The 15,931-nt window shown below is 47.0% G+C and overlaps 2 protein-coding genes across 2 annotated transcripts; one reads left to right on the top strand and one right to left on the bottom strand.

Annotated features, from left to right (window-relative positions):
- Positions 1 to 2,158: 2,158 nt before the first annotated feature.
- On the bottom strand, positions 2,159 to 4,430 carry BANF1 (barrier to autointegration nuclear assembly factor 1). Its single transcript, XM_069566310.1, has 3 exons — positions 3,986 to 4,430; positions 3,155 to 3,293; positions 2,159 to 2,683 (listed from the first exon to the last, which is right to left on the bottom strand). The coding sequence occupies exons 2-3, from the start codon at positions 3,275 to 3,277 to the stop codon at positions 2,537 to 2,539; spliced, it is 270 nt and encodes an 89-aa protein (XP_069422411.1). The 5' UTR covers positions 3,278 to 3,293; positions 3,986 to 4,430; the 3' UTR covers positions 2,159 to 2,536.
- Positions 3,628 to 7,516, top strand: EIF1AD (eukaryotic translation initiation factor 1A domain containing). Its single transcript, XM_069566307.1, has 6 exons — positions 3,628 to 4,681; positions 5,760 to 5,983; positions 6,131 to 6,239; positions 6,339 to 6,447; positions 6,611 to 6,661; positions 7,199 to 7,516. The coding sequence occupies exons 2-6, from the start codon at positions 5,897 to 5,899 to the stop codon at positions 7,341 to 7,343; spliced, it is 501 nt and encodes a 166-aa protein (XP_069422408.1). The 5' UTR covers positions 3,628 to 4,681; positions 5,760 to 5,896; the 3' UTR covers positions 7,344 to 7,516.
- Positions 7,517 to 15,931: the final 8,415 nt, after the last annotated feature.

Raw genomic sequence — 15,931 nt, 5'->3', positions numbered from 1 at the left:
ATAGTATGGCCTGAAACTCCAGGGACAGTCCCCATGACTACCTTTCTGGGCTTCAGACTGGCACCCTCCAAGGAAGCAGCCTGTAACACGAGCTGGGCCCAGCTCTGGCCACCTGGTGATCTTCCAGGGGCCTCTCACACTTCCAAGACCCAGGCTTACACTGAACCTTCATCCCTACTAATAACCATCATAATCTCTGGCTAATTACCTAACTGCTCTATCCTTGGGTCTTTATTTTTGTTCTCCCTTTTATCTTCTACTGTTCTGAGATGTATCTAACAGACAGAAAAGTACAGAGTGTCTTGGATCACCACCATACAGGTCAAGAAGTGGAAACTGCCACTCGCAGCCCCCTATGCTCCCATGCATCACACCTGTCTCTTTCCCCCAAAGGCAATCACTCCCCACTTCTCTTTACCAATGACTTTTGCAATAATCTTCCCTGGGGCTCAGACAGTAAAGAGTCTGCCTGCAGTGCGGGAGCCAGGTTCGATCCCTAGGTCGGGAAGATCCCCTGGAAAATGAAATGGCAACCCACTCCAGTATCCTTGCCTGTAAAGTCCCATGGAGGAGCAGTCTGGCAGGCTACAGTCCATTGAGGTCACAAAGAATTGGACACAACTCAGTGATTTCATTTTCTTTGGCAAAAAGCATTTTTTTCCCCTTCTAGTTTTACTGCCTCTGCAAAGAGCCCCCATGCGGATCCAGCTGGGAGCCCCTGTGAAGGAACAAAGCCGCTGTGAACATCCGCTCAGGCGCTGACGCAGGTGTGCTTTGCGTCCTGTCCCGTCCCTGGCGAGGAACTGCTGGCTCACAGGGTGGGTCTTCAGTTTTACTGGCAAACACCCAACTGCTTTCCCCAATTGTTCACACCAATTTACACTCCCACTAGTTGGATATCTGTTCCTGTTGCTCCATTTCTTCATCAGAACTTGGTATTGTCTGACTTAAATTTTTTTGCCAATCCTGTGAGTGTATAATGGCATCTTATTTGCGTTTCTGCCGGACTTAATCTGACCGAACACCTTCTGACATGCTTATTCACCACTCAGGTATTCCTCTGTGGCTGCCCTCCAGGTCTTTCACCCATTTTTCTATTGTATTGTCTGCTCTCTCTCGACTGCAGCTCTGGAGTCCTGTGTCATCTATGTGGGTTGCAAATATCCTTCCTCACCCTGGGTTAGGCTCCTCACTCACTCTGATTATCCTGAACAAAATTTCTATGATGGAGTTGAATCTATCAGCTTTTTAATCTTTCCCTATTCTGAAATCATGAAAATCTACTCACGCTATCGAAGTGTTTCTATTTATGATGTCATTTCTCCCCTCACCAGACTTCAAGCCCTGAGGACAAGGAAAATTCTATAAATAAGTAGCTCCTGAACACGACCAGCACTGCATCTGATCCTTACAACAATTTCATTTTCCAGGTGGGGAAATTGAGTCTGAGAGAGACCAAGCGCCGTGAGCAAACACCACCCATGGCTCTCAGGTCCATGGGTTTCCATGTGATGTTTTGAGGACCAGTCTGGCTACTTCCCAGTAGTAAGTCCACGGAGTCAGCCTGACCCTCTAGTTTCATCTGTGGAAAACAAAACTAACACTTATTATGAATGAAAAAAAAATGTTTACACAAACCTTAGCTCTGAACCTGGTTCATAGTAAGTCCGATAAACAGATGATGAAGATATACCAAATACAAGTGTAACTCACTCAAGCCTGCCCACCCAGTTGGGTTGCCCACACACTTTCTGCCTCCCTGAGAACAGGGCGGACTGCATGAGCCCCGCCCACTCATCCCAGAGACCAGGAGAACACATGACCAATGGCAGGTAGACCTCAGTCCACATCCCATCCACCCTTTTCCTGCTCTGACTCCCTCGGACTTTCCACCAGGTGCTGACTAACCCAGCTGTTGACCACACGGATGTCTGGATCCCAGGAAGGAACCAACCCACTCACTCTCCCACGTTGGTGAGGGATTGAGACACTTCAAGGCACCTGCCCAAGGCCCGTATTGCCAGGATGGCCGCCCTTGGGAGTGTGAGGGAAGCTGCCAGTTTCGATCTGCACTGATAAGCAGTGTGGCAAACCTGGTCAGTCCCTGGGGAACAGGCAACTCCCAGCCTGCCTGCTTCCCACATACAAAGCCCAGTCATGAAGGCCACTGGCTTTATTGATTTATAAAACTTTACAAGGACAGTGACTGTTCTGCCAAAAAGACTACCAAATGGCATAAAAGAGACCACAGGTGGGGGTGGGGGTGAGGGACAGGGCCAGGAATCCACTCAGAAAAGCTGGTAATTATTGTCACGAAACTGGCAGGGAAAGGAAAAGGAAAATGCATGCAAGGGTGAGAATTCCAAAAAAGTTGAAACGGTGAGGGGAGAGAACTCCCCAAAGGCCCTGGAGTACATGGGAGGTGTGCACAACAGCAATCTCTTCTTTTGTAGAGGACGGAGGAGGAGTCCTCACTAGGCTGCAAACTCTGGAGACTCAATGCTGGGGCTTGGGATCGGGGGCTCCCCAGAGAGCATCACAAGAAGGCATCACACCACTCTCGAAGGCAGCCAAAGCAGTCCCGGGACTGCTTGGCATTGGCGCCACACGTGTCCTTCAGCCATTCCCGGAAGAGGTCTTCATCTTTCTTTAGGACCAGAAACTGGCCGAGGACCACATAGGCCTGCAAAACGGGCAAAGCAAAAGATGGGCTGCCGAGTGCTGTGTAGGACTAAGAACAAGACGACCACTTCCTGGGACTTCCCTGCTGGTCCAGTGGTGAATAATCTGTCTTGCAATTCAGGGGACATGAGTTCAATCCCTGGCCCGGAATCTACAATCCTACTTGCTGTGGGGCAACTAAGCCCGTGGGTTCTGGAGCCTGTGAGTCACAATGAAAGATCCTGCAAGCTGCAACTAAGACCCCAGGGCAAACAGAAACAAATAAACATCACGGGGGAAAAAAGGGCCACTTTCCTGTGGCTCCCCACACATGAGCCCAAGAGGCAGGGTGGGTTCTGCCCGGCTGACTCTGCCGATCACACAGGAGCGTCCACTCCCCAACAGATACACACACCCTCCTCACTCCCCAGCTGCCGGGAAATGCTGTTGTCGCGCCTCGCCCCCCTCCCAACTACAGGCAGCCACTCCACACCTTATCAAAGCCCCTTTCCTCCAGTTTCTTGCCCAGGACTTCGCCAATCCCGGCCAGGCTTCCCACTGGCTTCTCCCCCATGGGCTCTGCCACGAAGTCTCGGTGCTTTTGGGAGGTTGTCATCTCGATCAAGCTTAATCTGGGAATCCCAAGAAGAGGGAAATTAGGGCTGAAAACCAGGGAACGCCCGAAAACCCACTGGCAATCTCACAGGAAGAGAATGCCAGAGCAGCTGTTATGGGGGCTTTCTCGATTCCCCCCACTTCACAGATGAGAAAACTGAGGTCCAAGCACAGTCTTTTCCTCACTGTTTAAGAGCTTAGTCTCGCCCAGTCCCTGCGGGAGCTGGGTTTTGGTACCGCCCCCGAGGAGAAACTATCTTGCCCTAACAGGCGGCGCAAGCAGGACAAAGGTAAGATTTCCACAGTACCCAGGGCCCGCCCTGAAAGTGTCAATCCTCTGTGACCTTGGCTGGGCAAAAGCAGCACTGACTCGGGTCTGGAATGGCCACTTGGCCCGAAAAGCAAACGGCGGGCCCTGACCCCGCCGCCGCCGCACAGGCTACTCATTGAGCGAAGGCGCAGCCCGAGCGCGCACACCCGCGCTGACAGCAGCGTCAGCGCCACACCTGGACGCCCGCCGCGCCCTACGCCGTGGACCCCGCCCCCAACGCGCCGCGCCCCGCCCCTCCCAGCGCCTCGCCGAGCCCTCTCGGAGGGCGCATCGTCTGGCCCGTCTCAGCCCTTGCGGGCCCTCTCCTCCCTGCCTCCCCCTCCTCCCCGCGCCCGTTCTGGCCTCCAGCCCGAGCCCTGTTCCGCGGCTCGCGCTCACCCGCAGCTCCAGTTCCTGTAACGGCTTCTCCCGCCACCCGGCTGCTCCCGCCGCTACCTCAGCCCACTAGAACTTTCTTCCACTTCCGCTTCCGGGTCGCCTCAAGTTGGGGGGGGGAACCTTTAAAAAAAAAAAAAAAAACCTACATTGGGCACTTCTAGCCGCTTAGGGTCATAGAGTTGCGACACCACCCAGACCTCGAGAGCGCCCTTAGTAGGAGTTCATTTCCGGTTGCTTCGGAGGAAGCCGGGCTGCCTTTTGTAGTCTTGCTTCTTGGGAAGCATTTCCGGCCTCAGGGAACAGAAACCTGTGAGAAGAAAACTTTATTTATCTGCTGCACGGCATGCGGAACTTAGCCACTTAACCTTGGCCGACCTGGTGGTGGGAAAGATTAGAGAGACGGACAAGGGGAAAGGCGTGACCAGGAGACTTCCGGGAGAGCGCCGGAAGTACGGTGTCCGACTCAGGCCGACAGGCGTTGTCCTCCTCCCTGTCGGACTTATTAGAGTCGGACGGGAACCGGATGAGCCCCAGACCTGAGTCCAAACCGACTCCACCGTTGTGACCACCGGCGAGTCCTTTTTCTCTGCTTTCGTTGCCTCAGCTCTGAAGTGAGTCGTGGATGAGGCGATCTCAGCGTTCTGCCTGGAGAACCGGGTCGTTCTGGCAGCTCTCGTGGGATCCGAGGGCCAGAGAGTAAGTTTGGATCTTTCCCTCTGAGCATCTTTCCATCGAGATAGGAAAGGAGGAGGGCAGGGGACGGCAACTAGAGATGACACTTCGGAGTTTCCTTTGGAAACCATCATGACTTTGAACAAACTCGGGGAAATAGTTAAGGACCGGGAAGCCTGGCGTGCTGCAGTCCATGGGGTCGCAAGAGTCGGATACGACTTAGCGACTGAACAACAGTCTTCTGAGTACGCATCAGTCGTTGTCTTGCAGTACCAGGGTCAGAAACAGCAGATGCCAAAGATCAAATCGGTCTCAATTAAGTTCAGTCGCTCAGTCGTGTCTGACTCTTTGTGACCCCATGGACTGCAGAACGCCAGGCTTCCCTGTCCATCACCAACTCCCGGAGCTTGCTCAACCTCATGTCCATTGAGTCGGTGATGCCATCCAACCATCTCATCCTTTGTCGTCCCCCTCTCCTCCTGACTTCGGTCTTTCCCAGCATCAGGGTCTTTTCCAGTGAGTCAGTTCTTCGCATCAGATGGCCAAAGTATTGGAGTTTCAGCTTCAGCATCAGCCCTTCTAATGAATATTCAGAACTGATTTCCTTTAGGATGGATTGGTTGGATCTCCTTGCTGCCCAAAAGACTCTCAAGAGTCTTCTCCAACACCACAGTTCAAAAGCATCAATTTAGTCTACCTTGCCCTTAAATTAGCTCATTCCTGACCTGGCTTGTGGTAGCTGGTCTGTGTCTGTAGGATACTGAGAGACTGAATATCTGTGTGGTTGTGTCACACCTGAGATGTACAAGCAGGTTAAGGAAGAAGTGGCTTATCTTGCCTCTTCTCCAAGTGGTTTCCAGAATGGCTTATTTTTCTAAAACATGTATTTAGTTTTTATGGTTATACCAGTACTTAAGGGATAAACACAAGTTACTTTTATGTGTCTTATGCTCTGTTTCCTGCTTTGCTTATGATTATTTTGTTCTAATGCTAATGCTCTGGGTTAGTTCTCTGAAGTCTAGAGAAATTGAACAGCCAGGAAATAACCAAGGTAGGATTTGAGTCCAGTTAATTGGATTTCAGAGCCCATATTTTTCACCAGGACATTGTATCACTCCTCGGTAAAAGGCCTGTCCTCATCTTCAAAAGAGTCCTGGGTTCTCAGCCTACCATCTGAAAAACTCAGGAGGAAGAGTTGAGAGTCTCCGCATCCCTCGCCCCTGTGGGACAGGACCCACCATGTCTCAGGCCACCAAGAGGAAACATGTGGTGAAGGAGGTGCTGGGGGAGCACATGGTGCCCTCTGACCAGCAGCAGATTGTGAGGGTGAGTGGCATCAGGGACCAGTTGCTCTGCCCCTACCACCCCTCCATCCTCTTAGGCCCCCGGGGGTTGAGACAGGGTGCTGTACAGCTCAGCAGGTGTTGGAACTGGCTGATGAAGCTGATTGGTTCTTGGTCTCTCCTGGACCAGGTCCTCAGGACCCCAGGGAACAATCTGCATGAGGTGGAGACAGCCCAGGGGCAGCGCTTCCTGGTGAGCATGCCCTCCAAGTACCGCAAGAACATCTGGATCAAGAGAGGTGAGAGAGGCAGCCTTTTGGGAGACCGAAGCGTTTCCTGTGGCCTCGGCATCCCACCACAAGTAGGACCGACTGTGCTTTTCTCTCCTCCCCCTACAGGGGACTTTGTCATCGTTGACCCTATTGAAGAAGGAGAGAAGGTGAAGGCTGAGATCTCCTTTGTGCTCTGCAAAGATCACGTGCGCTCTCTGCAGAAGGATGGGCACTGGTAGGGTGGTCCTCTTGGTCACTGGCTGCCCCACTTCCCTGGGGATTTCGTTCGCACCTGTGGGCTTAGGGGAGGGAAGGTCGTGGCATTTCAGGCCAGAGCAGCTGGCAACAGCTGAGGGGTTTCTCTGTCCTTTCTGACCTTGGCTCTTCTCTTGGCATAGGCCTGAGGCCTTCTCCCAAGTGGCTGAGAAACACAACAACAATAGGAACAGGTGAGACACAAGTCTTGGGATTGGGGAGACAGAAAACGGGGGTTCAGGCCTTGGTACCTTGAGGGAAAATTGAACTTTCCTGTCTTTGTGTATCAGGTCCCTGGTGAGAGCGCCTGAATGAGTGGTGATGAGTATAGCTTGAAGGTCAGATTTCCTGGGTTAAAGTCTGGGTTTTGCAAGTTACAACCAGGTGACTTTAAGCAGGTTAAGCTCTTGGGCTCGGATTTTATCACCTATAAAATGGGAGCTCTGTAGGGATTAAAGAGACTGATGCTTGTGAAGTTGCTTAGTACCTGGTAAGCAGTGTGAGCTCATTGAGTGTTCGTCGGTCATAGTAGAATCGTCACTATTAAAACAGCAGTTGTAATGAATTTCTGAGATGGGTTAGGGAGGTGGTGTTTTGCCAGTTTTCCTTGGCTCAGCTTTCTTGCAGTTCTCTCCCTGTCTGGCTCACCGAGCCCTGGCCGCTTGGCCGTATGGTCCTCTCTGTGGTCTTCTCAGAAGGCACTGGGCTAACTCTGCTTTTCCCCCGTGCAGACAGACTCAGCCAGAACTCCCAGCTGAGCCACAGTCGTCAGGAGAAGAGTCCAGCTCTGAAGACGATTCTGACCTTTTTGTTAACACCAACCGCAGACAGTATCATGAGAGCGAGGAGGAGAGTGAAGAGGAGGAGGCGGCCTGAGACCGCGGGACCCACTTCTCCTCTTGCTCAGAGACTGGTCCTGGGCTCCTCTGAGCGTGGACATTCCCAGGGGGCTCTGCGGATCTTTCCCCCTGGATGGGGATAAGGCAGGGCCCCTGTCTGAACTGACCTTCTGACATGGGAGAATTAAACCCCTGGTGGGTGCTGCCTCATGCTGGTGTTGGAGTGGCTCTTTGGAGGAAGGAGGGGTGTGCGGATGACATGACACATGGCTCCTCGGTGGTGGCCTCGTGGGCAGGAAGTGGGGAGTGGCTGGACTGTTTCCTAGTTTCTCCCTCTCTGGTCCAGCACTTAAGTCAGGCCCTGTGTGCCTCCTTGCATGTAGTTAATACGTGGGGGCATTCCCACTTCGTTGCCTGCCTGCAGTTGATGCTCACTGAGGCGTTTAGGATCACAGTCGGACTTGGTGCCCACCTGCCTCTATGAGACGCTCAGGGTGAACCTCGCGGGGCTTCATGAGCCACTGGCCCTGCCTCTTTCATCATCTGTGGCCACAGGAGTACCCGCTGCGACCCTGCGTGCGCGTCCCCCGCTTAGCTGTCACCCCTCAGCCTTCCGGCCACCCACACCATTTCACTTCTCCTTTGAAGCTTTTCACCTCTGACTGCATTCTCCCTCTTCATTGCTGGCATTGAGCTTGTAGTCAGGGCCCAGACGTTGAGCTGACCTCCTGGCTCAGCGTCTTCCTCCCCTGCTTCTGTCATTGTGCTCTGCATCCGTCGGTGTCTGCATCCATGGATGGGCACGTTCAATGCTGTGGCCCCTTCAGTCCTTGATGCCCCCATCACTGAGGCCCTTGTCTTCTGTTCCAAGCCTGTTGCCTGTATCCGCAGTCACTGCCCCTAACATCACTAGGAATTGCAGCACCGTTGGAATTCAGATACCTGTACAATCACCACATCCAGGTTTACTCACTCAACTACCCCTCTCCTCCCACAGAAATGCTTTTTTTCCCCCCCAGAAGAAATTCTTTATCTTCATCCTCCAGCCATGCCGCATTCTGACCATTATGCTCCTATCTTCGTTTCCCTCTTCACGTAGCATCAGTTCTGCGGTCTACACTCTGTCCTTTCTGCCTCCAACGTGTTCATCTAGTAAAATCTGACCGTGGTCAACCCAATCATGCACCTGTGCCTGTGCGCAAGTAACTATTAGGGAAAACAGCCAACCTGGCTCACTAGTTTTACCTGAAATTTATAATTACAAACCTCAGATGGCCACTCAACCCTGCCTAGCAGATCTACCCTAGGATGCTGTATTTGAAAACTTTTTAACCAACTGCCCTTCTGCTAGTTACATACAGCAGCTTTCATAAAGAAACAGCCATTGGAGGGAACTCTCACCTCTCTGTTACCTGCCCTACAGTGGTGCTCACTGGTACTCCTGTCCTTTTACTGCCCATTAACCCAGCGGGACTTAAGCCTTTCCTCCTGCGCTTTGGAGCCTCTCTCTGCTACAGGACCTTGTGTGAGTTTTGGTTTTACCATCCTCTCTACTAGATGTGTTAGCATCAAAAGTATGATAGACTCTCCCTTCTGAAAAACAATCAGAAAAACCTGTCAGTGATCCCACACCCTCTCCAGCTACCATTTCATTTACTTGCTCCTCACTCACTCTTTTGTATTTGCTTAAGTATAGTCTTACGTGTATACACATACCTGTGTATGTATATACGCATGTACATACATTTATATGCAAAAATTTACCAGGTGAGTTAAAGATGTATATGTGTGGGTCTATTTTTAACTCATCTGAAATTTATTTTTTATGGGAGATGGCTAATTTTTTTTCCCTTAAGGGATAGCCACTTGTCCCTGTACCACTGATCTAGTGGCTCATTCTTTGCTCACTGATTTAAAGTACCTTTTAAAAATAAATGAAATTCCCACGTTTTTATGAATCTCTTTGAAATCTGGCTTGTTGATCTTTGTGCACATGCCATAAGTTATGGCATGGTTGTTATTTCATTCTCCTTCACTGTTGCTTGAAATTTTCATATTTTCTTTTATGTAAGAACTTTAGAATGAACTTAGTGATTTTCATTTAAAAGTTCTATTAAGATTTCCATTGGCATGGGTTTTGTTTTTCTTGAAGTATAATTGATTTACAATGTTGTGCCAATCTCTGCTGTACAGAGACTGTAAAGTGTAAAGTCACTGTAAAGTGACTCAGCTTTACATATATATTCATTCTTTTAAAATATTCTTTTTCCATTATGGTTTATCCCAGAATATTGGATATAGTTCCCTGTACTACTACCATTGGCATGGTTTTAAATCTCATAGTTTGATTTGGAGAGGGGTCATACCAGTTTTTTATCTTCCTATCCAGAAAAGAATTATGTGTACTATTTTCTAAGATGTAGTTCTCATGTGGGTCTTTGATATTTCTAGTTCAATGTAGCCTTAAGACTTCTAAGTTAGCTATTTGTTGTTATGAATGGGCTCTTTTGAAATTACATTTCCTACAATCAGTGGCATGTCAGAAAGCTGTTGGCTTCTGTGTGCCTGCCTATTTGATCAAATTGAATTCTCATTACTTCTAATAGTTCTTCAGTTGATTCTGTTAGCTTTGTGGGTAGAATGTCAAATAATATCCTGCTAGGGTCAGTTTTACCCTATTCTTTACACTCATTTCTTTTCTTTATGAATTACAGAGGGCAGGACCTCCAGTATAATATCAAATAACACACTTGTTCCTCTTAGAATGGTTCTCAGGTTTCACCATGAAATATCATTCTTGCTTTAGGGTTCTGGTAGGTAAACTTCATTAGGCTGAAAACGTTTCCTTCTGTACCCAATATAATGTTTTTTCCCTTTATTCCACATTGACAAATTTTTGGTATCCATGAAATAGTCAAAAGATTTTGTTTTTAATGATTGCACTGATTTACATTGGTGTTGAACCATCCTTGAATTCTGATGTAATTCTGCTTAGTTTGTGCTGGGTTTTGTTTTGCCCATGCCTTACGGCTTGCGGGATCTTAATTCCTTAACCAGGAATTGAAACTCAAGCCCTTGGCAGAGAAAGAACAGAGTCCTAACCGTTGAATCACCAGGAATTCCCTGCTTAGTTGTTTTTTATTTTTTTTAATAGTCTTTATTGACTCTATTACAGCGTTGTTTCATTTTATGCTTTGGTGTTTGGGCCATGAGGCATGTGGAATCTTACCTCCCCAATCAGGGCCTGGTCCCACACACCCTGCATTGGAAGGCAAAGTCTTAACCACTGGACTGCCAGGGAAGTCCCCTGTGGAACTCAAGTTTTCTATCCTTGAGTCAACTTTGGTAATTTATGTATTTTTAGAATCATATATTTTATGTATATTTCAGTTTTGGGGAGTCAAAAGGCCAAACATAGTATTTGTATCATTTGGGACTGTCTTACTTAAAAGTGGCAAAGGCTAATTCAAACAAACAAGAGCACATTGATCTGTGGTCTCCAGAGTAGAGCTGACCTCGGCCAGTGTGGTTTTGTCAGGGTTCTCGTTCGTCTTCTTGGACTGTCTCTGCTCCTCTTGATTGCCGAACTCCTCTCTCTCTACAGGTGTGTTTTTCAGGAAGCTTCAGTTTGCACTCAGTCCTGACAGCGTTACTTCTTCAGGCTCCGTGAATTTCAGGGAAGACTGACTGGCCTTCCCCAGGTCCCTTAGCTCTCTTGAGCAACCACTGTGGCCAAGGCTGAGTAAGGGGAATAAGAGGAGGCAAGATGAGCCACCCTGATCCGTATAACGTGTTCCCAGAGAGCAGAGAGGTTCTTTACCCAAAAGGGGCTAGGGGTGAGAGCAGATAAAACAGCGTTTGTTTTTTGTTTTGAGTTTTTGTTTTTCTGCCACACCATGCAGCTTGCGTGATCTTACAATTCCTGACCAGGAATTGTACCTGGGGGCTTGACAGAGCCCAGAGTCCTAACCAGTGAACCACCAGGGGATTCCCAGTTTCCCACTTTACCCAGTGTATTTGTGTGATTGAAGGGAGTGTTGTAACTATAATCTTGGCCTTGTATTTTTCTCCATCCCTCAGTGATTCTTTGACCTACTTCATAACCTCGTTTTTTTCTTCCTGAAACCTTTTAACATCTGCTGCTTCCTCCCTTATTAGCCATTTAGCTTCTGTGGGTCATAGCTAGGAATTCTGATAAAGGTAGGGTCTGCATACCATTCCACTTTGTCATTCTCCACAGCTGAGTTCCGCCTCTGTTCTTTCAGCTTCCTTGTGGAGTCCAACCACGTAGGAATAGAGCTCCCAGAGTCGGCTGAGTGTTCCAGAGCCCTTTTTCCCCGATGCCATGGCCAGTCCAGGTGACTGACTGCCAAACAGTCCTGACCCTGCTGCAGTTAGGCGTGAGACGTGGGGCCCGTCAGACTCCACATGTCTTAGCACTTCAGGACCGACCGTTACAGCCAGGTCATTCCCACCGGAGCCTCCCCATGCAGCCCAGCTCACTTTCCTCCCTTGTCATCCAGCCACCCGTACATACGTGCCAAGGAGCACCCATGGCACTCTGAACTGGCCACCTAGCTTTTCTCCTTTCATCTGAAAACATGAGATACTTGGGCCATTTCTCACATTAAGACATCCCTGCTTTCCTAGAGTAAAATAGCCATGATGCATTTTTCAGAATATTGCTGGATCTGGTCTTCTGATGTTTGGGAGGATTTTGGCATCCATGGTCATAAGTGAGGTGATTTAAGCTTTGCCTTTCCTGCATTGCCCTTGTCTGGGTGGTTTTGTTTTTTCAAGGTTATGCCAACCTCATAAAGTGAACTGGAGGATGTGCTCTCTATATACGTTCTCTCTCATTATATAAATGTTTGTGTAAGGTTGGGGTTTTACACTTGTAAAACTTTTGGTAAAACTTAACTCTAAAGCCAACGGTGGCTGGCATTTTTGCAGTGGGTTGATTTTTAACTTTAGATTTTTATTGAGAATAGGATTGGCCAGGTTTCTGTTCTTGAGTTGGTGATAATTTATTTCTTATTTCATCTGTGGCACAAAGTTTAATTGACTTTTAGGCTTGTAATCTTAACTGTATCCAAAGTCGTATCCCCCTTTTTAATATCTAATATTATTTGTTTGTGCTTTTTTCTTTTTCAGGCCTGTCGATTTTGGCAGAAGTTCATTTATTACTCTCTGCTGAGCACTGACTTTTTGTTGTCGCTCGTTGTTAGTTTCTTTTCTATTCATTAACTTCTGCTTTTACTGTATTTCTCCTTATACTGCCTTTGAGTTTATTCTGTGGTTCTTTTTTCTAACCCATTTGGTTTTGTCCTTGACTCATTAATTTTCAGATTTACCTCCTCCCTTCCCCTAGACTAGTTAGGGAATTTTCACACCTGAAGAAAAAGTGAAAGAATTATGAAGTGGGTACCTTCAGCGGGGCCACTAGTGTCCAGCATTCTGTGCCAGTCTACTCTCTACATACAGAGCACAGAGGTTTGCATTTAGTTGTTGCATCTCTTTAGCCTCTCTTTAGAATAGACTTCTTAACCTCTTTTTGGTCTGTTTTTCATAAAATGGATGTTTTAACAGTTCAAGCAAGTTTTCTTATAAAAATATCCTGGGCTTGGATTTGTGTGATTGTTTTTGTATGCTCAGATTTGGGTTAAACAATTTTAGCAAAAATAATCTAGAGCTGATGTGCTCTGACCAGGTGCAGAACTGATGTTCATCCATCACAGATCACAGGGCAGGTGATACAGGATGCCCAACTATCGGTGATGCTCATTGTGATCACCGGGTTAAAGGGATGGCTTCTAGGTCATTTCCCTATAAAGATTCTGTTTTCCTTTTGTAATTAGGTGATATGTGAAACGTCTTACATTTTAGGGCTAAAGTTTCTCTTAATGCAGCTCTCTAAAGTATTTGTATCTAGGTGTTTTTTGAGTTGAATTTTTGAATTGAGATACTCATAAAATTTACCATCTTAACCATTTTTAAGTGTGCGGTTCAGTAGTGTTAACAGTGACATTGTCGTACAGCCAACTTCCAGAGTGTTTTCATGCCCATTATCAACTCCCCATTTGCCCTTCCTCCAGTTGCTGACAACTACCATTCTACTTTCTTTCTTTCTGAGGTAGGAGGCACCCACCACGCTTCATGGCTTGCACATCTTAGTTGCCTGAACATGGATTGTACCTGAGCCCTCGGCAGTGAGAGCACGGAGTCCTCACCACTGAACAACCAGGGAATTCCCTACTTCCTGTTTTGATGAGTTTGACTAGATATCTCAGATAAGTGGGCTCATACAATAGTTGTCTTTTTTGTAACTAGATTATTTTTCTTACTTTGTATAATGTTCTCAAGGTTTATCCATGAGAAATTAGGGCATATGCCATAACTTCCTTCCTCTTTAAGAATGACTATTATTCCATTGTTTGTCCTGTCACATTTTTTTATCTAAATTGAACTCTTGGGTTCTTTCTTTTACAACCTTTTACCGGTTGTGATAATGCTCCTGTGAATATGGGTGTACAGAGCTCTCGGAAACCTTGCTTTCTTTTGAATATATACAGAGATGTGGAATTGCTGGATCACGTGGCTGTTTGTAATTTTTTAAGGAGCCACCACCATGCTGTTTTCTGTGGTGGCTGTACCAGCTTTCATTCCCCACCATCTGTGCACAGAGCATTCAGGTTTCTTCACTTCCTTGCCAACACGTTATTTTCCTTTGTTTTGGATAGTAGCCGTCCTGATAGGTGTGAGGTGCTCAGTCTTTAGTGTTCCTTGGTTTCCATCACGATATCTCTATTTTTCAGCTCTGCTGGTTCCTCATTGCAGCAGGAGGGTTTCTCCGGTGGTGGCATGTGGGCTCCCAAGCACATGGGCTCTGCAGTTGTGATACTCAGGCTCAGTTGCCCTGTGGCACGTGGGATCATCTTAGTTCCCTAACCAGGGATTGAACCCACGTCCCTTGCAGTGATCGGAAGGTGGATTCTTAACCCCTGGACCCCCAGGGAAGTCCCATCATTGGTAATTTTTAACAACAGCACCTTCCAACTCACCACCACAAAACAAAAGCCAGGACTTGACAATAACCCAGGCTACTGTGTGCCTCCACTCTCCCTTCCTACTGCCCACCCTCTCTTTCTGCTCTCCCACCCCCAGGAACTGTCTTCTTGAATTACCTTTGCTCTTGTTTTCCTTCTATGTGATTTTCTTGTAAAGCTATTTTTAACTTTAAGGGAAGGATAACATGCTGAATATTATATTTGGGGCTCTTTCATTTACCATTACATTACTGTTTCTCCTTATTGCTATATAATGCTATGGTTCATTTGTTTTGACTGTTTATACTGTTTCCAGTGGGACTGTATCAAATGTATCCATTGACTTTTCCTGATGGCTTTTGGGTTTTTCCACATCTTCGCTGTTGTCAACATTCTTGTGCCTGTGTCTTTGTGCTTTGTGTATGTTTCTCTTGAGACAGCTTCCTGAGTGTGAAATTTCTGTGTCCCAACTCTAGTCAGTGCCGCCAAATGCTTCCCAAAGTGCTTGCACCGTTTGACACTCACCAACTGTGGATCCTTAAGGTGGATGTAACGGCCTCTTCCTATAGTCTATTGGTTTATTCATAAGCTGTTTTTTAAGTTTACATTAAGTGCAACATGTTTAAAATTGCTATGTCTGTGAACAGGACCCTTTTTTATGAAGTGACTCTTTCCATTCCTACAATTCCCTTTTATCTTAGTTTATTTCATCTCATGTTAGTATAGCTATCTGAGATTTCCTCTAGTTAGTATTTTTGCCTGGTGAGTTGTCTTCCTTTTTTTTTCCAGTTTTATTGAGAAATAATTGGCATACATCACTCGGTTTAAGACAGGCAGCATGGTGGTTTGATTTACATATATTATGAAATGATTGCCACAGTGGGTTCTGCTAACATCTGTATTCCTATATAGATATGACCAAAAAAAGAAAGGGAAAAAACCTTTCTTCCTAGTGATGAGAACTCAGAATTTCCTCTGCCAACACTTTTCCTGTGTGCCTGTCCCACAGCTGTTAACTCTAACTCGAAGTTTGTGCCTTTCAACTTTCTCCCGTTTCCCCTCTTCTCACCCTCTATCTTAGTCCTTTTACTTTTACTATTTTAAAATATGTATTTATTTATTGGGCTGCACTGGGTCTTAGTTGCAGCATGTGGGATCTAGTCCTCTGACCAGGGATTGAACCTGGGCCTCTGGCATTGGGAGTACAGCGTCTTAGCCACTGGACCGCCAGGGAGGTCCCCTACTTTCACTCTTTGCACGTCCTCATGTTTTAGATGTCTCTGAGTGCATCTGGATTCTTTTCTTGTTTCTTTTTTCTTTATTTTTGCTTTTAAATTTTTAGTTTGTTTGTATCTGGATTCTTAAAAATAAGAGTCACTATTTTTCTTTTAACTGATAATGTTTATTAACTCTGTAATAATTGGTATATAGGGACCCATCTGTCTAATTTGAATGACAGTTTGTGTGGATATAAAATTCTAAATTCTTTTTCTTACACTTAGAAAATGCTGCTTCATTGTCTCTTTGCATCCAGCGTCGCCGTTGAGAAACCCGATGTCAGTCTGACTCTCCTTTGCGT

Source organism: Ovis canadensis, chromosome 21 (assembly GCF_042477335.2).
Source record: "Ovis canadensis isolate MfBH-ARS-UI-01 breed Bighorn chromosome 21, ARS-UI_OviCan_v2, whole genome shotgun sequence".
Taxonomy (NCBI): Eukaryota; Metazoa; Chordata; class Mammalia; order Artiodactyla; family Bovidae; genus Ovis; species Ovis canadensis.
The sequence above is the reverse complement of the archived record's forward strand: the minus strand, read 5'-3'. Positions and strand labels throughout refer to the sequence as shown.